Source organism: Podarcis gaigeae, assembly GCF_964106915.1.
Source record: "Podarcis gaigeae genome assembly, chromosome: 4".
NCBI classification, from domain to species: Eukaryota; Metazoa; Chordata; class Lepidosauria; order Squamata; family Lacertidae; genus Podarcis; species Podarcis gaigeae.
Window position 1 is genome coordinate 27,423,752 of NC_139677.1, and position 24,219 is coordinate 27,447,970.

Genomic DNA, 24,219 nt, shown 5'->3' on the forward strand with positions numbered 1-24,219 from the left:
TGCTTCACACACAGGAAAAACACAAACCTCCATTTGCTTTTTCGTGTGCGGCTTCCCAAGTACTTTGACAAGAAACCATTTTTAGCATTTTTAGGTGTACAGTGGTACCTCGGTTTAGGAACTTAATCCGTTCCGGAAGTCCGTTCTTAAACCAAAACTGTTCTCAAATTGAGGTGCACTTTCCCTAATGAGGCCTACCACCGCTGGGTGCCTTTCCACCATTCAGATTCCATTCTTAGAACGAGCTAAAGTTTGTAAACCAAATCGTTCTTAACCGGACTGTTTTTAAACCAAGGTACCACTGTACATGTAAAACACCAGAAGTGTACATCTAAAAACACCAAGAACATGCCCACAGATGCACCCAGAATATATTTAACACCGTAATCTGCTAGAAGCCAAAAATGAATGACAAAAACATTTGAGGCCATCGGAGTACACTCTCACTGAAGACTTGTCCAATATGGAATCCTTGTGATGCCCAATTATGGTGGCTCAAAAAGGACAGTCAGTTCATTATTGCACACAGGCCAGGGCTAATGAAAACAATGGCTTCGTGTCACAATTCCTGTGTGTGGGTGAGGGAGAACAGAATTGGGTCCACCGGAAAAACCTTCTGCCGAGCCTACTTTTGACTCCTCCTGTCATGCCAAGTGTTTATCTGGAACCATCTCTCCCAAGGGCGTGAGGCAAATTAGGCAGTGACTCAGGCACGGGAGTTGTGCATCTGGACGCAGGTGTGTGGTGCTTCGCATCTGGGTGGTAAAAGCCTATGGTGTGTGCCAGTGTAAGGAACAGAATTTGGTCAGTAGGCCTAACCTATTCCACCCACCCACCTGTGGCCTAAGTTTGAAAGGCAGGTGGGGTCACCCATGGGTATAGCCAGAATCTTATGGGGGGGCAGAACTTTTGCTAGGGGGACAGTTGATTGGTCAGTTAGTTAAGTATTTCTATTGCTTTAATTGGCTACGCCCATGGGGTCACGCACATTTCAATCTCCTCAGATCACAATGATGCTTCTCTATACCCAGGCCTTTGGCTGATTAACATTCTATGGCCTTTTAAACGTGTTTGTGGGAAGGGGGTGTTCTCATTTTATATTTTTATATTTTTAAAATGGCAACCATTTTAAATGGGTACAAATGATATGCAGGCTCTTTGGGGGGCAGAATGGGACATTTTTATATTGTGTACAGTGGTACCTTGCAAGACGAATGCCTCGTAAGACGAAAAACTCACAAGGCGAAAGAGTTTTTCGTTTTTTGAGTTGCTTCACAAGACGAATTTCCCTATGGGCTTGCTTCGCAAGACGGAAACGTCTTGCGATTTTTTTTCTTTTTCTTTTTCAATGCATTCCTATGGGAATCTGTGCTTCGCAAGACGAAAAATTCACAAGACGAAAAAACTCACAGAACGAATTAATTTCGTCTTGCGAGGTACCACTGTATTGTGAACCGCCCAGTGATCCTCAGAGGAAGGGCTGTACAGTCATAACTCAGAAGTCAAACAGAATCCGTTCCGGAAGTCCGTTCAACTTCCAAAACGTTCAACTTCCAAATTGGAAGCCGCGGAAGCCCCACCAGACGTTCAGCTTCTGAAAGAATGTTCAAAAACCGGAACACTCACTTCTGGTTTTTGATCATTCGGGAGCTGAGATACAACTGTATACCAATTTAATAAATAATAATAATACAGTGGTGCCCCGCAAGACGAACGCCTCGCAAGACGGAAAACCCGCTAGACGAAAGGGTTTTCCGTTTTGGAGGCGCTTCGCAAAACGAATTTCCCTATGGGGTTGCTTCGCAAGACGAAAAAATCTTGCGTCCTCCCGCGGGTTTTTTTCGCTTTTTTCGCCCTTTTCCTAAGCCGCTAAGCCGCTTATCAGCTGTTCCGCTGATAAGCCGCTTAACAGCTGATTGCTAGAAGCCGCTAGACAGCTATAGCGCTAATCCGCTAAGCTGTCAATGGGCTTGCTTCGCAAGACGAAAAAACCGCTAGACGAAGAGAATCGCGGAACAGATTCTTTTCGTCTAGCGAGGCACCACTGTAATAATAATAATGGCACCAGGCACATAGCTGTCAACATTTCCCTTTTTTTAAGGGAAATCCCCTTATTCCAAATAGGATTCCTCGCAAGAAAAGGGAAAAGTTGGCAGCTATGACCAGGTGACATGTTTTTGCCCATGCAGTTGACAAATGTCAACAATCAGGCGACTGTTGCTGCTTGCAATGAACTGCTCATAGTGTGAACTCAATGGAACTAACTTCCAGGTAGATGGTGCATAGGATTGTGCTGCTAAAACAAAAACGAAAACCCTTCTCTCACACAGCTTGCCTGCCTTGCCAGCCAACATGATTTTCCCTGCGCAGCTCACTAATAAAATCTAGAATTACCTTGAGAAAAGAAAGGGGGGGAGATAAAGGTTAAGCTCTGTAGAATGACTAAACCAGACTGCTCCTGAAATAAAACTGAAAATTAATTAAATGTGAAGAAAACAACTGGAGTGTGGACAGAAGACGCAAAAGGACGGCAAAGCCCCTCGCAGGAGTCAAGGTGATGCTAATGCCAAATGGCAATTTTGCCCACTGAGGCATACAAATCAACCCTGCTTGGGCACCAGTTAAACAGATGGTAAGCACCAGCCGAAGTAGACCTGTAGTGAAGATACCTCACTCAGTGAGAGCCAGCAGTAAAGCAATGTGCAGATTTAAGTACAGGACTGCCCAGACTCCTTGAACCCCACTTGCCAAAGCAGGTAAGCTTTAATGAAGGTTTTGATGTTCGGGAGTGAACTGTGCTAGCTTGTTGCAAAACGAAGTCGATTTGTTTGCTTGCCCTTTTCCATGCCAAATGTGTGTTCAGGGCAAGGCCCAATAGCTCCTGCAGCAGCACATCACAGCTGGTGACATAAAGCTGGCATTGTGAGCTGGCGCTCTGCAGATCGACTGTCCTGCTAAAGCAGCAAGAATTCCCACTGGCAAAATGGCATGGCACTAACCTCCCTGTGGCACACAGCTGGGTAACCGAGAAATGGACACAACTCATTCTAGGGTTCACAGTCGCTTCCAATGCCATGAAGTATCCACACACACAAAAAAAAACCCTTCTCTCAAGAGTTTGTGAAATGAAGTAACTTGAAACCAAAGGACATTTCACCATGTTGGAATTTACAGAAGCGAGGGAAGACCTTTCCTGCCTCTGAGACCTCTGGTAAGAGGAGTGGGCTTGTGGTGAAGAGAATCACTCTGCACAATAGGAAATGGGGAGGGAGCTCTTGGTGGTTTCTGCCTTCACCCCAGCATGGTTAAGACTCATCAAAGGTAGCATGCGCAAAATGTTTTGGTCAGCATGGAATTATGCACCAAAGGAAATGTCCATGCCCACGTACACTGCATTTGTGCATATCCATTGCCTCAATAGTATTCTCCCATACCAGGGCTAGGGGAACTTTCAGCCCACCAAGTCTCTCCATTTGACCCATTATGCCATTTTGATAAGTCACTCCTACCTAACTTCAGCGGCGGACCTACATTTTGGAGGCCCTGAATTGTTACGGGGGCCCCTTTGCAATCAGCATCAAGGTCTGGGTAGCCACGGTTCAGTGGGATTGTTCCACAACAGATCACCACATTTTTTAAAATGTAACTACTACATCTCCAATTTTGATTAAACTTGCTCTACTGAATTATCTCATATAACATGAAGCATGTTTGCAAAAATACTCTTTTACTGGTTTTTCTAGCAAGTTGCTCACTTACAGTTTCATCCTCTGAGAGCTTCCTTTCAATGTCATTTTCTAGAGACAATGTGCATAAAGAATTTAAGCACTCTTCAGCAGAACAGCCAACTTAACCATGACACACTACCTTTCCATCTATGCTCCTCACTCTCAAACTTTGGGATTGTTGAAATATATACAAGAAAAATTTAACCAATTTGAGTCATGCTTTGAGAGAGGCTTCTGAAGAAGCCTTCAGAAGTTTCTCTCAAAGTGCAAGCTTGCCCTGCGCTTTGAACAAGCTTATGAGGACCGCTGTGGGCAAAAAACTGCTGCCTGATGTTATTGCGATGTTGGGTGATTCGACAGGTGAGCAGCTCCTCCCACTTGTCAAACTTGGCCCATAAAGGGTTGGGAAGACAACAGTCTGGCCTGCCTGGCTAAAAAAATATTCCTCCCCTCCAGCCCTGTGCCAAATTTAGATGGGAAGCACCACATGTAGGGAACTGACTTTTCTTGCTTATGTTGCAACATTTCACAATGCTGTTTATTTTAGTTATACACAGGCTGCCCAGTAACATCAGTTCTCAATTCAAGCTGCCTGAAGCAGTGGCGAAAGGGGGTAAATATGTTTTAAATATATAAATATTTTAAATATACAGTATAAGCATGCCTTGCAAAATTTGATTCGAGTCCTGTGGGCAACACCCCCTTTGGTGAATTCTCTCCCTGTATACCTCCAAATCGGACGCGGGTGGCGCTGTGGGTTAAACCACAGAGCCTAGGACTTGCCGATCAGAAGGTTAGCGGTTCGAATCCCCGCAACGGGGTGAGCTCCCATTGCTCGGTCCCTGCTCCTGCCAACCTAGCACTTCAAAAGCACGTCAAAGTACAAGTAGATAAATAGGTACCGCTCCGGCGGGAAGGTAAACGGCGTTTCCATGTGCTGCTCTGGTTCACCAGAAGTGGCTTAGTCATGCTGGCCACATGACCCGGAAGCTGTACGCCGGCTCCCTCGGCCAATAAAGCGAGATGAACACCACAACCCCAGAGTCGGCCACGACTGGACCTAATGGTCAGGGGTCCCTTTACCCTTTACCTTTATACCTCCAGATCACCCCACCAACAACAACAGAAAGAAAAAAAGAAACTGCATGTACACATGCTTTACTTTCCCATGAGATCTGGGTTAAAGCTTGATCTGGTATGATGAAAATGTACCTAGAAAGATGTGGAAGAGAACTTTACTCTTCCAACTTCTACCTTTAACTGTACACTTTTCATTAGTGGAGGGGGTGCTAAGACACTATGCAGGTGGCAGTTGAATGCCTCATGGGCACCATGTTGGCCAACCCCATCAATAATGCTATATAAAAATAAAAATACGTACATCCCAATTTGTTATTGGATTAGTGTAGACAACTACCAGGATGGACTTAAGTCTCATTTTGAGGCATTGGATTTTGCTGAATACAAAACGTTCCGGACACATCCAGATGTTCTGCTCACACAACTGGCAGGAGTTTCTATATCCAGAATAGAATGGTGTGTTCCAAAGCATCTCTAATTCTAAAAGGGCACACACAAGTTTTTAATAGAAGTCAAGCTGGCTGTTATCCGTAACTTTCCCCCACAGCTTCAGAAGAAGGGTCATCAGTCCGATGCGATTTATTAACCAAGGATTAATAATGCAGCACAAACCTGACACTGATAGCTGGAAGATCCTAGAGGATGTGACCCTGGGGTTTATTCTTGTCTATTCCTTTTAATAGCTCTGCAGTTTCGCAAGTGTTGTTTAAACTCTTTGGGCACAATGAGGAGAAATAAACCCATCAGCCTTTATATAGTTCATTCTGGGCAAGAAGCAGCTATATGAAGGCAACTTTTTCAAACTTTAAAATATGGCATTTTGCTGCTTCCAGGTTAAAGCCAAGTTACAGGGGACTAGGCAGAGGGCCTCCTCGGTAGTGGCACCTGCCCTATGGAACGCCCTCCCACCAGATGTCAAAGAGAAAAACTACCAGACTTTTAGAAGACATCTGAAGGCAGCCCTGTTTAGGGAAGCTTTTAATGTTTGATGCACTACTGCATTTTAATATTTTGTTGGAAGCCTCCCAGAGTGGCTGGGGAAGCCCAGCCAGATGGGTGGGGTATAAATAAAATAATAATAAGAATAGTAAGAATATAAACATTAAGTAGTCTGCTACGTGTATGTTTTGTTTACACATTACTCTGTAAAGGTCCACCAAAATGAGGCAACCATGCAGGTACAATTGACTAGAAATAAAAACAAACTTTCACTGCTCCACTCACCCTGCTACCTTCTAACTGTTACCACTAGATACAGGTCAAAGATTTCCAGGTGTTGTGTTGCACTTTTACGGGAAAGCAAGCAAAGGGAGAATCTGCAGCAATGTTCGCAATGTTTCCTCTGCTGTAATCTTAGTGTAGACACGCTATACAGGACATGGATACTGCACCATTTATCAAATCCACTCAAGTTCTTTTTTTTAGTTAAACTGGCTACTTTGTACTACATATTAGCTATGTTATAACTCCTGTAAAGTAAATTGCAACAGCTGTGAATCAGCAGGAAACTGAATTCCAACTCCTTAAATACTGTAAACTTTTTAGGAGCTGATCCAGCTTTTCTTTTCTTTTTTGCTTTTAACCCAACTCCTAATGTATTTCCAATTATTCTAATGGGAGCTGACTTGAGGACTTAATTACGCATGTCTTTTGAAAAATGATGTAACAATGTGTTAATGATAGTATTTCTTTTAATGGATTGGATAACCCAAAGTGCTCTCAGAGATTGGACGAAAGCAACCTGTGCAATCTGGGTCTAAACATCTGATGCAGTGAAGACCCAAGGTGGATGGGCTGGAGGGTACATTTAAGCATAGCAATGCTTCATCGCATTCACCAATCGCATGCTACAGACCCTTAATCTTTCAGCAGCATCATGACCAGAGTCACTTGGATCCAAGCTTCACATTAATTTCAACGCAAGTATGGAAATGCATTTATTAGACTGCTGTATGGCTCTTGGATACTCAATAGTTCAGAGGGGTATGTATTACAGGGGGGGGGCATAATCCAAAAGGCCTGAATTGTGGCCTTTCACACAACACAAATGTGTAAACACTTCTATTTTATAAATATTTCTATATTTGGAGTCAAACCATTCCTTCTGAAACGGACAAAACATTTGGATTGCAAAGCAAAAGGTAAATTGACTGCTACAATATACTGTCTCCAAAACTGAGTTAGACCCAGATTTCCACTGACCTCAGAGGAATGCAATGGTAACATAATTCGGTATCATTAAAATGATGGCATGTCCAGCGTGCAGAAGTTATTCCGTGGGCCCTTAATGTAAAACAGTCTCAATTTATGGGTTTGTTTGTTTTAAAAGAAGGGAATGGACAAACTAGTGCCACAAAAAATTGCTGCTTTTAAGAGAAAAATTAGTTACAGCAACAGATCAAGTGCTAATGGCTTCCTTTGTGTGTTGTGAATATGCTTTGCAACAGAAAGCACTATCTCCCAGCTGCAAAATTTCATGTACTGCACTTGAAGACGTGTGTACAGGTAAGTACAATGTTAAGATTTGCATCCACACTTGCTTTCAAGAGGGGATAACATAAAGAAGCCTGCTTGCCGGCTACTGCACAGGAAGCACTTCATAAACAATTTCCTCTTCTCCTATGCAGTATTAAATGTGCACAGTTTTATCTGTGAGGTTTCTGAAATGTGACATGACAGGTAGGTTCGAAAGCTAAATGTTGGATAATGGTTAGGAAACAAATGACATTGGTTCTTGCATTATTTCTTTAATCACTTTAACCCTTGTTCCAACAGAAAGGGTAAGGCCAGAGTAATTCAGCTGCTTCTTTTGTGATTTGCCTTCCATAAATATGCACCAGTCTGCATTTGAAAAGCTGAAGGAGGCCGCAAGCTTGCTGGACATTTATCATGCCCTGTTCCCTGTGAACAAGCAAATACTTTAGTTGAATAGCCCATTAGCAATCATTGTCAAATGCAGAATGCAAGGTGCTTGGATGTGACCAGCCTGTAAAGTAGAGGGCATTGCCCCTGAGCTTTGCATAGTATCTGCAGCAGAAATGGATCTTTTGCTATAGATTTCTGAAGGTTAAGCTGGGACACTGGAGAACATCGCAGTGCATGAGACTTTAGACATTACACAAATACACTCAACCCTCAGCAGTGCATTTATTAAACCATATTAACTTTGAGCAGCATGTCAATTTTGGGTTTGGAAAAACGGTTATGGGTCAAAAGAATGTTTCAAAGAGGTTCTGCAAAAGGAAAAGAAAATGCTGCAAGTTTTTTTGGGGGGGGGTGAAATCAGTTGGCTTTCTCTCAACATGCCAAAACTCTAAAGCGCAGTAACCCACAAAAACAACATATTACAGCTAGCAAGGAAGTGCTGACATGTGGGTTTTTGCCAAACTTACTCCATGATCTACTTTACACCAATTGCCTTTTGTTTTTCTACGTATAGCCTTACAATTTATTTGGCTTTTTCTATCACACAGACAAGTGATAAAAGAAGGAGCTTCTCGTCTGTAATATGGTGGCTCATTATGTAATAATAGTTGACTAGCTTTTGGCTTCTTTTTACTAACTGTGAGGGCTCTAGCAAGACAGGAGTCTTAAGTTATTTTATAAAGGGCAGTTAAAAGCAGATGTACTGAAGAATGCGTGCAGCAGCGAACCATTTCTTTTCTTACTTTTACAGCTACTACAAGCCCTAAGGATATATGGCAGTCAGCAGGGGTAAACTTCCTTTATGCTGGCCTAATTCCATTGAAATTAATGCAACAGAGTTTGATCCAACTGTTTCTAAAGTGAAGTAGGTCCACCGTGGAATTCAAGCTTCAGGCTTCAGCCCTTCAGAAATAAATGCCACCTGGATTAAGCGCTTCAAGTTTATTTGGGGTGTCTGGAAAAATGTAAAGAAGGATTTCTCCACTTCTTTTCTCTTCTCAGGGGTTGCAAAATAAGAAACAATTTTTAAAAAAAAAATCTCCAGAAGGATCATCTGGCCAAGGGGAAAGGACAATGTGGAATGTTTATTTTAGCTTCTCCTGTGGTGTGTGAGCTGCAAGGGCCCTGTCTGAAAGATGGCTAGAATCAAAAGCCTCCTCTCTTTTCTTTTCAGATAACCTCAACGCCACCTATCCCCTCTGCTCTCTGTTCCTTGCCAGCATGTCCCTGCCTGAATATCCCAAATAGATTAAGGAAACAAACTCCCAAGTGCAGTTAATCCCACAGAATGACCGTCTCCGCTGGGCCAGGAGTTAAAAAGGAAAAACTTCTACGCCAGAACAATTGCAGTGATCCCAAGTTTTAATCAGCCCAAATCTCGAGCAATAAAAAAGGCAGTAAATGAAATCTACCTTTACCATATTATACGCTACCAATGAGCAAGAACTGAGCAGCTTTTCTTTACTGCTTCAACCAGCCAGGCTACAAGTAGGCCTTTCATACTTCCTAATCCCAGCCCCCAAGTTTTTTTTTGCAATTCTCACATAATACCTTGCAGCCCTGAAGCAAGACCCTTAGTTTCTCCTTTCATAGACGTGTCATTTCTAACATCAAGCTAATCTATATGTTGCCATGGCATCCCCCTTTATCTGCCTTTACATCTTATGAGCTGCATGGATTTACCACATTATTTTTATCTGAAAGACAGAAAATGGTGGTTTTATTGCCATACAATCAGATTACCGCTGCTAGTTTCTCTATGCCTTTTTACCATACTTCAATCAAAGGGGATCACTTTCTTTATACCCTGCCCTTGATTTACATTACATCTGTAAAGGCCTAGTCTGGGTTGTAATCCCCTTATTAACTAGGAGCAGGGTTGATTTGCCTAAAAATAAAAGCAAATTGTGTCAGACCTTTTCACTTTGTTTTTGATTCGGAACTACAAAATGGATTACCAAAGAAATCTCCAGAGTTCACACGGCCGCTATACTACTGAATTTAAAATGAGAATTAAACAAGTTAAACAAGAGGGACCGTGTCAACGGTTTACATTTTCCATCATGGGTGAAGGGATGAATAGCGTTATGTCTTTGTGTGCACCAGCTTTGCAGAGAAACAATGGAGCCACGGGAATTCTATTTCCAAGCAGTTCTTACACTGTCTTGGGCCATCACACCGTTCCTCCCCCCCCCCCCCCCGCAGTCTACTTTACATTTGCCAGATACAAATTGGGGGGGGGGATCTATAACTTGAAAATATGAAAACATTTTAAGTTCCAAGCACGACATTTAAAGTTATTAAGTTCCCGTGCTTTAATCAAAATGTTTAACCACTCAAGCCTTCCTAACATCATGCTAATGGCAAGTTTACATAAAGGCCATAAATGAATTGGAAACAAAATGGAGTTCTGAACACTTTTCTTTCCCTGAATGTCATGTCTTTTGCTTGCATCAGTAAAGTTGTAAGTAGCCAAGCTTGTTCAAGACTAGATCTGTACCCATCTACCACAAAAACCCACATAATTGTAGCATCTTTAACAGACTTCCTAAAGGTGCAACATCTCACAGAGACTTATCCTGAGGTAAACTTTCTACCAATTTCCTACTCAAGAAATGTTTCCTGAGCAGAAAGTTGTTCTGTGGCCCTTAAAATAGGACAAAGGGTAGGGAGCGCCCTTTCCTATTATGACTTCACTTTCAAGTTTATGTGATAGCAATTTACCTTTATCAATTTAACTGAACTGGCAATGTGACTCTAGACATGTCTAATCAAAAGTAGGTGCACTGAGTTTAATTGGACTTACTCCCAGGTAAGAAGCATGTGCATGCAACTTTGCTTTAGAAGGAATACAGATAAGAGGCATTGAGATGATTGCTGTAATTACAGCAATTTTGATTGCGACCAATCGTGTGTTCTAACTGACCGTAGAAAAATGACAGTCAAGAAATTTTCTAAGTTTCATGCAGATGTTTAAGAGAGTCACCAAATGTAAGATGTTAAGGTCTTGCAAACACTGTAAGGAACATACAGCATTTAAAGGCTGCAATCCTATAGACATTTTACCTGGGAGTAAACCACACTGAATTGATTAAACATACCTAAATCCAGTGTAGCGTAGCAGCATAGTGGTTAGTGTTCTCAGAACAGCACCTAGGAGACTCATGTTAAAATCCCCACTCAGCTACAAAGCTCAGTGGCGATCTTTGCCTGTCCCAGACCTCTCAGCCTAACCTCACAGGGTTGTTGTGAAGATAAGATGGTGGGTGAGAACCATGCACACTGACTTGAGCTTAGAGTGAGAATCAGAGCTGGAAGGAGCGGCTTGGAGGAAAGACACAGGGTTACAAGCATAGTAAATAAGTTTTGTGCTGCCAGGGACCTTGCCTTTGAGCAGTAAGTGGCTAAATCGGGGCTTGGATTCAGAGATAGCCATGTTTAGAATAGATCCTTTGAAGGCATGGCTAACTTCACGGCCATTGATTTCAGTGGGTCTACCCTACGCATGACATGTCTGGGATCCAACCCTATGTTTTCAATGAAATCTGAAAAAACAAAGTGTTTTGGTTTGGTAAGTTCAGCTTGACTGGAACCAAGCACACAAGAAATAGCTGTTAAAAGGAACAGTCTTGGCTCGCTCGGCGCTGGAAGTACTAGGCTGCTGCCAGGCAAATTTTTATGAGCTTTGGCAGCCTAGTTAATGCAAAAAATACCTGAAAGGTTTTGGGGTATGCTACTTGCCTGCCCTATCAAAGAAGAGGCGTGCAAGTGTTCCATTTTCAGATTTGCTAGCTCAGAAGGAAGTACCCAACCATTTGATACATAATCCAGTGTGCGAGTCAGCTCCAAGCATCTTCATATATAATATATTGCGTTTTTCCAATGTAACTCTATAATGGTTAGGATTAAGAAGCAAAGCTCCAGGATTCCCAAATAAATCCTTGTCAAGTAGGAGTGCTTCCAAACGCGCTGCAAGATAGCATTTCAGCAAGCTCTTTATGCTCCAGTAGGCCGAGTTTTCTTGTGAAGCAAGACTGTCCATTACTTACAGTTTATCATCCTGACAAAATGCAAGGAATGGGGATGTGGAAGCACTAACAATTCATTCTATCCTTGGCACTTTGTCCCCTCCCCGCCCCCCACTTCTCTATATTAAAACCGACAAGATTAACCCAAACACAAATTGCAGAGCACAGTTCAAGGGGCTATTCAGTCGGCAGTGAATGTGCATTTGTTTGCCTACAAAAAAAAAATAAGAATTTCACAAACAAACAATGAGAAGCAGGCTGGTTTTTGCCACTGAAAAGATGGCTTAAATTGGGCCATCAATTGCAGGCCGTTTTATCAGTCCTTGACAGGTTAGTGTTTACTTAGGCTAACTGTGGCGGATTTTTACGTGTAATAGGTTATCAGAGATATTATTTAGCTATTTGTTTGCCTTCCCTTGGTCAAATTACATCTTGCTAAGGAAAAGAGTCCCAGGGTTGGCGGATAAAGAAAAATGATTAGCTGACAGAACTACTCCATTTAAGGGGTAAGGCAACATCAATTTAGCCAATGTTATTGATAAGGAAAGCTCCATCCACTTCAAACTAAAAGGTACTGAATAAACTGCAGTTTGTGGCTTTCACTATTAAGTTGGGCAGTTGTGGTCATGTTAGCTCCACTGAGGAAATGAGAGTGGAAGAAGGGAAATATCCTATGTTGAGAAGTGTCCCTGTAGTGAACTAAAAGTCGATTTTGCTATGCTTTTCCTAGAACCTGGGTTTCTCATTGTCTGAAGCCTTACAACAACAAAAGTACCATCCAAGAAAAAATATTCCTTTCCGCCTACCTACATGCTCACACTTTTTAGGCAAAGCAATATAGGCAATGTATCCTTCACTGACAAAAACATGGAATATTTAAATGAACGAGCTATTAGGTTACAGCAGAATACAACTGAAAATACAATCTGGGTGTCTTCTAGTTGTCCCTTTCTCACCACCTGCTAAAAATTCTGGTCACTAAAGCAACTCGCAGAGCAATCACAGTTTAGGAGGCCATGAAGGAATTTGGATTACTTTCTTCTACAGTCTTATCACATATCCACTATGAGCCTGGCTAAAATTCTTTCTTTTATTGCTTCCCTGTATAATAGATATAGGAATCGTAAACGGTTCATATTTAACTTCATTAAATGAATTAAACACTTAATTCCGGGGCAGTTATCTTTGGAATTGGTCTTAATATTCTCCTGAGAAGTTACTGAGGTGGTAGGGAAGCTCTCCAGAAGACAACTGCATTTTATTTCCTATTTAATAAGGAAACATTAGCTATTCGTCTTCAGGCAGACAGCAGTGATGAATTCTAAACTGAAATACACTCTCCGAAAAGTGAAGATCCTGCCACCACTTAGAGCAATACGAATAATGTACTGCATTTGAAAATTTTCCTTAAGTGCAGGCCTCCACAAGGCCTATAAAAATCACAGGCCACAGCCATTTTTAAAGAGAGAGAGAGAGAGAGCCCAAACCTCAGGTCACTTCTAGCATGCTTCTGCCAGTGCGCTGAGTAAGACTAATCTATTGGGGTAAGCAAAATTTAAAATCACATCAGTGGACAAACAAGTGCTGTATTTTAAGTTGGGAATAAAAGCACAAGTAGTCTGTAGTCTTGATGAACGTTCGACCTTTTATGAGTTTACGCAACAAGGGGAAGATGTTAGATAGAATTACAACTTTGAGGGCAAGGCCACGCACTGTAAATAGCGACTCAGGCCATTTGAGACTGAAAAGGAAAGCTTTCTGTAAAAGGGGGTGCACCACGAAGGCAGGTTAGGCCTGGAAGCAGCCTGAAGAATAATGACCACAGCACAGCAGAATGCCGATATGTATTGGAAGAGTGACCTCTGTAGGAATAAAGCGATCACTAGACTGCAGCAGCAGGCGGGAGAATATGCCATTCTCCTCTAAGGCTAAACTTAATGCTATCAACTATGTGGGTTTTCCCACTCCCAACAAATACACACACACACACACACACACACACACACACAATAATTTCAAGAAATGCATTTCCCCCTTAAGAACAGACACCTTCCTTGATTAAACACAAATGTCCTATCTGACATTTTCCAGGTTTGAGAGAGAACTGGAACAAGCAGCTCAAATCCATAGTGTCAACTGCAAGTAAGGACCGTTTTCTGCACACACAGACAGAGAGAGAAGGAGGGAGAGGGAGAGGGAGAGAGAGAGAGAAGCAATTTCTTTGTATGTCTGCCTAGGGAAGGGAAGAAAGCACCGCTGGGCTGAACACGCACGAGATCCTGCTAAAGATGGACCAAGGCTCCTGCATTATAATGAAAACAAATGGTTTTCCACATTAAAAAAAAAAAACCAAAACCCTGCATGCTATCAAGGTCCAGAAGCCTGCTCGTAAATCTTCCTTTCCTTGGAAAAGGACAGGAAGGGAAATCTAAAAGGGAGCAGAAGAAAAATGGAGTCAGAATGTGATTTCCCGAATAAACTCCTTTGGCTTTCTAGGTCTAAATCCAAACTTGCAGTCATTTCACACGTAGCCTGCAAGCAACACACACAGGCGCCCAAATGAAGAGCTATTTCACACTTGTGAACCGGACCATTTCCTCAATGCGCTGCTCATTTAAAGGTATTTTAACAGCCGTTTGACCGTGTTTTATAGGAGAGCCTGTCTTCTGTTCACATCCAGCAAGCTTGCTCAGGTTTTATAGGCATGTTGTGCTCTGCTCATTTTGAATAAACTACCGTACTTCCTAAGACATCATTAAACAAGGCACCGTTATCACGTCTTCTCGAAAATTAATTCTCCTGATGAGGACACCGGCCAGACTTTCACTTGTACATCTTTCTCTCTCTCTCTCTCTCTCTCTCTCTCTCACACACACACACACACACACTAACGAAGAAACCTGACCCTAAATAGGCTTCTCAAAGTTTGAATAGCCAGTTTTATCTATAGTAAAACATCTTCCAAGGCAAGAGAAATCTCTCTTCCCAGAAGCCTCACTTTATTCCAAGTATACCTAAAGTTCACTATTTGCCGTCCACCGCTGCACGCATCTCATGGATTCACATGCTCCTGAACTACAAACAGGCCATGCCTTCTCCTAGTCTTTTTACCCAGAGGTTTTGATAGGTAGCACATAGAGATACGATCTTAAATCCACTGGAATCAAGGTGGAAACTCCTCTCAAACTCCCACCTTTTGCCTTCATGCATCAATGGTTTTCTGGAGAAACTATCTCAATCCACTCCAACAGTTATGCGTAGAGACATGCTCTGACCCTGCTGGGGCCACCTCCATAATCTTTGTTCTGCGTGGTTTAGTATTGGAAGGCCAGAAGTGAAAAAGCTGGGCTCATCATGACTCATCAGCCCTGTTCCCAAGGATCTAAGAGACTTCACTTCACCTAATGGTCAAGCTAACTGGGAGTTTATGTAGCAGTGGAGAGGGAACAGCTGGTTTATTCTGGCACCCTTCCCTACTTTCTCATGCTGGCTCCTCACTCCACACCACTGCAGCACTGCCCTCAAGTAGACCCATTGTCAAAACTGTCTAAACTTCTGCCAGCTTCCTGGGCGCCGCACAACCGGGTCCAACAGGGTTGTTTTCTGGTTGGCTTTCCTTCTCGCAAAACCAGCGGCAGAATAAACACGCACAAGTGTCTTCCGCTGCGCTCCATTCATTCACACGAAAAAACCCGAGCATAGGACGCAGAGGGCAGGCTCGGGCTCCAACCTTCGCTTTTGGATCGGATGAATCCGGTGCGTTTAGGATCGGTGATGTGCGCAAAAATAGGTGAACCTTCCTCCTTTACGCATGCACGGGTACCAGAGAGAGAGAGCCTTGCCACCCGCTAACCAAGGCCCAGAGCTCCGCACTGTGCGCCCTATAGAAGACGCAGGATCGGGCCACCTAGAAGGGCCAAGACTTTTCCTCCATTTGCTCCGAGAGCAGAACCAATCCCCAAGCGCACCCAGACCAGATCCCGCGGCCTGGCGAAAGGGCCTTGGGCGCGCGAGGGATGCCAGACGTGCCCACCCACCTGCCTGTCCTTGCGCACCGCCCCGTCCCCAAACCCCGGTCCGGGGAGAGATCCGGGCTCCCCGCGCACTTACTTGGAGTTGGAGGAGTTCCAGTAGATGGGCTCGAGCACCAGCGAGCTGGCCAGCACCGTCCGGCACAAAAGGACCCAGATCCCCCAGCAGCACCTCCCGAACGGGGATCCCCCCCGGCGCGCTACCATGGTCGGGGGCGCTGCCGCCGCCGCCGGGTCCTGTCCCAAAGGCTCGCCAACTCCGCGGAGGAAGACGACGACGACGAGGAGGAGGACGACGACCAGGCAAGCGAAGGCGGCGTCCACAATTCCTCCGCCAAGAAGAAGGAGTCACAACCAGATCCCGGGCAGGGAACGAGCTAGCCCTGCCGGCTCAGTGCGTCGGGCGCCCGGGCGCCGGCATGGAGGAGGAGCCGCAATCCCCAACTGGAAGCGCCCGCCAAGGAGAGAGACGCCCGCCGCCGCCGCCGCCCCAAGGACCGGAGCGAAGGCCGGCAAGAGCACGGGAGAAAAGCGCCGGAACGGCCAAGTCCCCCGTCGGCGCGTCCTTGGCCGCCTCTATAAATCCACCTGGAGAAGGAGACGCAGCAGGTCCCGCCCGGCGCATCCACGGGGCTTCATCCTCTCCTTGGCCCGGGATGAGGGCAAAACCAACCCGCAAAAATAGGCAGCCTTCCTCCCGGCGTCCGAGGCAAGCGAGAAGGCTCCGGCGGGCTCCCAGCGCCCGCGCCGAAGACGACGACGACGACCAGGCGAGGCGGCTGGCGAAGGCGCACCGAGGAAGGCGCGCTCTCGCTCTCCGCAGCAGCAGCAGCAGCCCTTTTTTTCTCTTTGCTTTCCCGCTTCTCTTTCCTTTCCCCCCTCAACTTCCCCTCGTCCCCGCGCTGTGGTCCGCTTCCTCCTCCTCCTCCCCGCGCGGCTACAAGCGCTCCTCGCCGCGGGCTGCCGGACTTCCCCGCCGCGGACTCCTCGTTGGCTCCAGAGGCGAGAGTGAGGCTCCGAGCGCCGCGTCCTCGCTCCTCTCTATAAACGCGGCCACCCCCCTTCCCCGGCAACGGCGGCGCTGGTTGGGCGACGCCGCTGTCACTTACGCCAACCTCGCGCCCAGGCTCAGGCCTCGCATTCCGAAAGGGGCGGGACCTGCGCGCGAGGGGGGGGGAGAGGGTGGCGGGAGGGAGGGAGGGAAGGGCGGCGACAGGTAATCCAGTAGCTCCAGTCAGTCACCTCATAGGGTGGGGATCGTTATAGGTCGCAAACGCTCTTTCCCAGCCGAGTATTTTTATGTTGGAAATAAAAGCGCACTTAGATTTTTGTTCCTTTTGAAATAAAATAAAAACCTTTGTTTTAAAGGCGTTGGGGAAGCGGAGGGCGGCTTCTTTGGGCTCCCAAACTTTGAGGGACAGACGGACCGGCGCTCCTCAGGCGGCTGGTGCGCAGGGCTCGCCGGGCTGAGCGGCCGCGCAATTCCACAGCGCCGTATAACCCTCGCGAAAGTCCCTTGAGGACTACTGGCTTGAGAAGCTCGAAGACTTAACTCCCCTCATGAGCCGCAGCGCGCACCACCACCCCTCACACGAATTAGAGAAGGCCGTGACAGAAACTCCTGAGGCGAACGGGCGACCCCGGCGAAACTCGGAGACACCTGAGCGCCGCTGGTTCCCAATGGAAATGCGGGGGCTCCTTTTGCTGAGGGGCGCCTTGTTGCCACCTCGGGAGGCTTTCCCCTTATCCCTTCGGTTCTTGCTCATCCACTCGCATATCACCCCCCCCCAAAAAAAAACCCACACGGCCCCCGGGGGTCTGAGGGCCGTCTTTGGGTGGCGCGGCTTGGAAAGAGTGGAGCCCGGCTGAAAAATGGAAGCCCTTCATTCCCACGAGAGGGAAAGCGGGGCAGCAGCCTGCGGAGAGGGAGGCCCGACCCGGCAGCGCGGCAGGTTCCCCGGCTCCGCAAACCCGGCCGCCGCCAGGTCTGCGCTGCTAAATGGAACCGGCCTCCCTGCACAATTCCGTGGAGCCACAGCGCCCACTTGCGGCCGCGACGGTAACCGCAGCCGATCGCAGCCACGCTCGGGCGCTTAGACGGCGCGATCCTGAGCGCAGCTTTGCGCCGCAGTTGAATAGGGAGCCTTTCCATTCACACGCGCGCGCGCGCTTCATCTTGACATTTTTAAAAAAATTAAAAGGAGAGGTTTGGGGATTTGTTGGTGAAATGTCCTGCTTTCGATCACCTCTACATCGCGGGATGCTGGCCAAAACCGAGGAGCGCGCCAGGGAAAATCCCACTTTCCCATATGTTCCGGATTAGAACTTTGCGTAGCGGGGCAGTTAGCAACCCGACATTACGTGGAATGATACGAATTGCAATGGATAGAACAATCAAGCAATTTCCTTGCAATGTTTCGAAGGAGATGCGGTCTCTAATCTGGCACGATCCGATCATTTTTGGATTGCTCTCTTATAAACATTTGGAGAGATGCAGCGAGCGAGGCCACAAACTGCTCTGTCAGAATTTAGAAGCTGGAAACTTTCTCCCAAGTTTGGAACATCAAAAACCAAAGACAGTAGAAAAGTTATCTTAAATCCTCTCTCCTGCCCGCCCACCCGCCGCTTTCAAAATCATCTGTTTCTTCTCATTTGATTAAAACAACCCAAATATCTTAATATTTTGGGATGAAGGAACCCCTTCTTCTTTTTAAGACAATTCTCGGTAGGGGGTGTATATGAGTTTTGTTGGATTTTTATTTATGTTTAAGAGTTGGAGAAGGTCTTGGTTCCTTTTGGAAGAAGCCAAACTGCCCTTTCCCAAAGCCGTGGGTGAAACTCCCCTTTCCCAAAGCCGTGCGACTCGGCTTTCCTGGCACCGTTTGGTCCGAATTAGCACTCGGTCCCGAGCTTGCCTTCGCCAATTGCACGACAGACGCGCGTCCGAGGCGCGCCGGGGTCTCTCGCCTCCCTCCCAGTCGGTTTCTCTCTCGCAAAAGTGCCAAGCGGGGCTGAGCCAACTGTGAATTCGGTGTCCTTTGTCGGGGAGACCCGACGCCGACCAGAGAGGAGGAAGGGGGGGGAGAGAAGGAGGAAATCCGGATTCTCACCCAGGAGACAATCGCTGGAAAGGTGACTCAGATATCCGAAGGTGAAAGGTGGGGAGGGGGACCCGAAAAGGCGTCATTTACACACCATTTGCTCACTTGGAGGGATTCTCTGTCCAAACTTTTGCAAAGGTAAAGATACTTTTGCATAGATAAGGTTGTTCTTTCACAAGAGCCAGGAAGCCCGTCAACGGCTTTTTGCAAGGACCCAAGATAAAGTTAGGTGAACTTTGGAGATACGGGGGTTGTTTGTTTAGAAACGCGCCGGTTGAGTTGCTGTTAAAGTAAGGAAGGTGTGCATGTGTGTTTTGGGACACACACACACACGAGAGAGAAGCCGTTTCCATATACAATATATATGGAAACGGCTTCTGATGGCATCCTCCGTGATGCTGAGCGTCCGGTGGAAACGAAAATAGGCTGAAAAACAGGCTAGCCCGGCGAAGAAAAGCCTGTCCAAAATTAGTGCCAGCCTCGGGCTTGGGGGGGGGGGGCAGGGAGGGTGCCTCGTGTCCCTTTTCCTCTTCCAGGCTCCGGAATCAGGGTTAACCTTGTCAAAGAAGGAGGGGGGGTCCCCTTTCGAAGAAAGAGGCACATCTGGAAAGCCTAAAAATAGCCCCAAGGAGCTAAAAATACGGGACGTCACAAAAGAGATTTGGCTGCAAGAAAGGGCAGCTCTAAATAGCCATGTCTGAGAGCGGAATACCATTTTAAAAAAGTAAGAAAAACAAACAAGCAACATTTTCTTACAGGCGAACAATCCGATTCCCATTTTAAAAGCAAACTCTGTAGTGATTCAGGGAAGCTCTGAAGGTTACACGTGTAAATACTCTCGACAATTCAATCATATATGTGTGTGTCTACTCAGCAGGAAGCCCCATTGTGTTTACTGGGATTTACGTCCAGGTAAGTAGGTGGAGAACTGCGGGCTTGTTTTAAAACTTTTAAAAAAATAAATAAATAAAAGTATTTCTTTTAAGAAACCGGTCTGATCTGGCTCTCTTCAACCCTGAAGAGGCTTCCACCAAAGTTCAGTGGCCACTTCGCCGGGGCGGTTCCCAAGCAAGCGCTGCTCCTGGCGAAAAGTTGGGCAGCTGCTTCTGCGCGCACGAGGCTGGGGCGCAAAGTGGCGAGCGAAAAAGTCGTCCTTCTGGGCAACTTCTGCTTTGGGATACAAGTCCGTCCTCCGACCCACGACCGTGGAAACGGTTTGTGGAGGATCCGGACTGCAGCCCCGTGGGAAATCCAGCCAAAGGGACCGGCAGGCTCTCCATCAAGCGACTTACAACACCCCGAACCCAAAACCTCCTTTCCATGGAAAGCGGGTTGCGCCATCGTTGCGAGCGAGCGCAGAACCACGAACTTCGGGTTGCTCGTTCGGGATTGCACGCATATCCCCTTAATAATATTTTTTGGGGGAGCAGGGTGGATTGACGATCTCCGGACAGATCTGAATCCACTTTCCCAGGAAACAAAAGAGTTTTTTTCCTCCTTCAACCGGGACCGCAGTTCTTCCAGAGCTTCTCCACCACCCCTTCCCCGCAAAAGTAAAATAAAAATCCTATTGCTTCGCTTCCTCAAACAGCCTCAAAAACATTGGCCAGCCCTTTAGGAAATAAAACGGGAGGCTAAATATGGTTTTGCCTCGATTTATTGTTTCAAAGGAGTGTTACTGGAGGCCACCCCCCCCCCCCGAGAAAAAGGAGATTTTAGCTGCGATCTGCACAGCCCCGTTGACTTAAACCCAAGTTATGTCCCGGGACTAAAACTCAACAGCAACGCGGAGGGGACAATCTGGTTCTGGGCTCGGCAGGCAGCGCAGCTTCGCTCCCAGGAGGATTGTCCCGCGTTGTGCTGCTGGGCTACCCAACCCAACCCATCGTTTCTCCTGCGCCTAGCGAAGGGATCGGGCCCCCTAAGGCCGAGCAGACCGCGCGGAGCGAGGAGGGAGAGCAAGCCGGAAAGTCTCGCTCAGCTCCGACGGAGGCAGGCGGTGGCTTTTGCCTTCACGAAATTGCTCCCTAAATGGATTTTCTCATTTGCCTGCTTCAACTCGGAAGCGAGTCCCGCCAAACTGGACGGAAGTTACTGCAGTGCGAATGTGCGCTCTTAGGCATGGCGGCCTTTAGTTAAATTTTATTTATTATTGATTAAAAATAAATAAATAAATAGGGGATTTATTCTTTGAAAACCGCGAATGAATTCCCGGGAAGCTGGGCCTTACAGTGTAATTGGAAGAGGATTTGGGTCTGCCACATTTAAATCGTAAAAAAAAATATAAATAAAATAAAATAAAATAAAATTATTATTTGTATGCCGTCCATCTGACTGGGTTGCCCCAGCCACTCTGGGAGGCTCACGATGACAACAAAAAAGTAAAAACACAACAACACACAAAAACTTCCCAATTGTAAGATCAAGGGGGTGGTTCGAGGGAGAGAGAGAAAATGCTTTCTTCTTTAGTGATCTCCACTTTTGTACTAGGTTTTGGAAAAACTGGTCGCCATCCGGGAACAGTCTACGCAAGCTGCGTCTGCTCGCTGTCCATTAAAGCCTCTCGCCTGCAGCCTTACCTAAGCACATTTGTTGGGACTGAGGGACCCTGAAAGCATTAGGATGTACGGCACTTGCAAAGTTAACTCCTTCTCAGGATCCAGTTTCCTGGCACTCCTGCTCCCCGCCACTGGCCTTTTCCAATGACTCAGATGTAAGGAAGTCTCTACTTTTGATACTAAGAGACTCAGGGGAGAAACTGCGGGGAGATCAGTTCTTTCCAAACAAGGTAGGTTCCTTAGGTTCCATAGCTACAAAGGGTTTCCATTGGTTTGATACAGCCCTAACTTAAAATAAAAATCCTGCCTATTGTCTTCAGTTCTGGGGTGCAAGACCCTGCACGCCAGCATCGTTTAGGAAAGTCAGAAAAGGACTTTTTAAAAAGCGTGCTGTTTATTCCAAACACCACTTCAGGTCACACTTGACTCAACTGATTCCTCGTTTCTCATGAACTTGCCAAAACCATGATTTCCTTCCAGTTCTGCCTTCCTCAAGCCAGTGGAACCCAATGCCTCAATGTGTCTTCCAGCAAGACACATTGAAGCAGAAGGCAGCAACTGTGTTCTTCCCTAAGACGTTACAGTACTTCTACAATATATGATCGCCTGGTTCTTTGGATACATTTATGAGAAAGAAAAATTGGCAGTTGTCAGCAAGTTTCTCGGCCTTTTTCTTTTAATTGGCCATGCAGGAAGTGGAGTAAAAAGGGAACAGGAAAGGGGGTTTGCTAATGAATATGGGGAGGGGTAATCCACCTTGCCAGTTTAAACTGAAATGGACAGGTCAGCTGTCAGAATGACTTCCAAGATACAGTACAGTGTGCCAAAAAGAAAAAAAGACATGCTGTCACACTGAGCAGCATTAGAAAGGTATGCGTTATTGGATCCTAACATAACAATGAGCGAAATAACTATGTTTTAATATTAAAAGAAGAAAGCTTCCTTAGAATTTATCTGTAGAGCACACATCATGTTGCACCGGATCTGCAGGCAGTTTGAATAGGACCAGACCCTAACCATCTCCAACTCTGCAAACCACAGCAGCCTCAAACTACTGTTGTTGTTAAAACAAACAAACAAACAAACAAGGCAGGATTTAGTCTTTAAAATCAACTTTTGCTCTAGAGTTCTCAACATAAGTGAAAACACCAGCATTGTAGCATCATAAAGACGAAGAAATTTATTACAGTAAATGCCGGAACAAATTGGTTAGTCTTTAAAGGTGCTGCAAGACACTTTGTTGTGAAAGGACTGCCTATCAGTCACATGATCACTTACCATATTATATGGGGGGAAAAGCATGATTTTATTAGGCAACTGAAATACAAGTCTCATTAAAAATGTAGATTAAATTTAGAGCTATATCTTTATAATAGGCCCAGACGTAAAGACCACTTGCAACCATAGGTGTTCATATTACATAAATATGTCTTCTGGTTATATGCATTCAGTATTATTAGGTGATGCCAGGACACTTCAGATATCCTTTCTATTTCACAGCTTAAACTAGTGGTTTCCCCCCCATTCTTTTTGGTATCTTGTACATAAAAATCAAATACTAGTAAAATATATCAAATGCATTGAGGACTTGGGATGTTTTAAGTCCATGCATTTTTTAAAATAAAAAAAAACTATATTGGATGGCACTGAGTTTTAAAAAAATATCCTTCCTAATACATTTGCTTTTAGCAATCGCATCATTTTAGTTACCATTTAGTTTAAAGCAAACTACTGAGACTTGAAAGAACTTGGGTTTCCTTGGGTATTTTGCTAGGTTTTAGATAAACGCAGGTAGAAGTAAGAACAGCACAATGATTACAGCGGTATTAATTTATTAAAAACATTCTCAAAGATATTGACTGTTCAGCTGTTGTGTATTTCATCATCATCTTTTCATCCTGTAATCTGGGCAAACAGAACATGAGACTCTTCCAGATCTGGGTCACATACCCGACGCAAAAGATGTAACATTGCTTGCAAAACTAAAAAAGGCACCATCACTCTTTTGTTCCTTTTTGATTCAACTATTCAAGTAAGAACGTTATGAACAAACTATGGATACTGCAGTTTTAGTAGAAACATTGTACATGACAACCGGGGTGGGGGGGATTCCACTAGAACAGTTATGTTTGAAAATTAATCCGTCTATCTTGGTGCCAAAAATATTTTGGGACTGACAAAAACGTGCACGATCCAAACACCCCGTGCCTGAAGAAAAGGACTAGCATGTTAACCTTCACTTGTGTTTACCATTACAATAACACAAAAAGCCTTTACAAAATTATTATAGCGATCCAATTGCAAAACTTCCTATGCCAAAAAAATAAGTGCTTCAAATGGCATACATAGACTGTTACACCAGTCTAATATCACAAACCATAATTATTAATGGCTGGTGGATATGCCAGCAAATACTTTCAGTAGCCACAAGAATTTTTTTAAAAATATGCATGTGGCACTTTTTATCTGTCCATTATGCTGGGGTGGGATGAAGATAAAGGGGAAGAATGCAAACATTAGGAAAAAATAGTTTCATGAACACAAGGGTATTTTGACTTGTTCCCAAGTATAACCCTGTAATGCTGGATGGCAAACTGCTTTTGAAACTGAGGGAAGTTTCAAAAGTAAACAATTCCACTAGGCACACAGAAGCATCATTAACTCTTTGAATGCTGGACAAAGAAAGATGCAGCAGATGAAATGAGGATCTCGTCAAAACAAAAACTACCTCTAAGCCAGCGATAGCCACTAAACCGCACAGCTGTGAT

General features: G+C 45.3%; 1 protein-coding gene and 1 long non-coding RNA gene across 3 annotated transcripts in view; one reads left to right on the forward strand and one right to left on the reverse strand.

Annotated features, from left to right (window-relative positions):
* EFNB2 (ephrin B2) overlaps positions 1-16,828 on the reverse strand; it is a 56,776-nt gene extending 39,948 nt beyond the window's left edge. Inside the window, exon 1 of one of the 2 annotated variants that reach the window (XM_083735349.1) lies at positions 15,872-16,828. In XM_083735349.1, coding sequence (XP_083591475.1) covers positions 15,872-15,999 — 128 coding nt within the window. In that variant the 5' untranslated portion in view covers positions 16,000-16,828. The remainder of the gene's footprint in view (positions 1-15,871) is intronic. The other variant, XM_083735348.1, reaches the window with a different exon arrangement.
* The window catches only part of LOC310843028, a 343,220-nt gene that overhangs the window by 239,433 nt on the left and 79,568 nt on the right, over positions 1-24,219 (forward strand). The window lies entirely within an intron of this gene.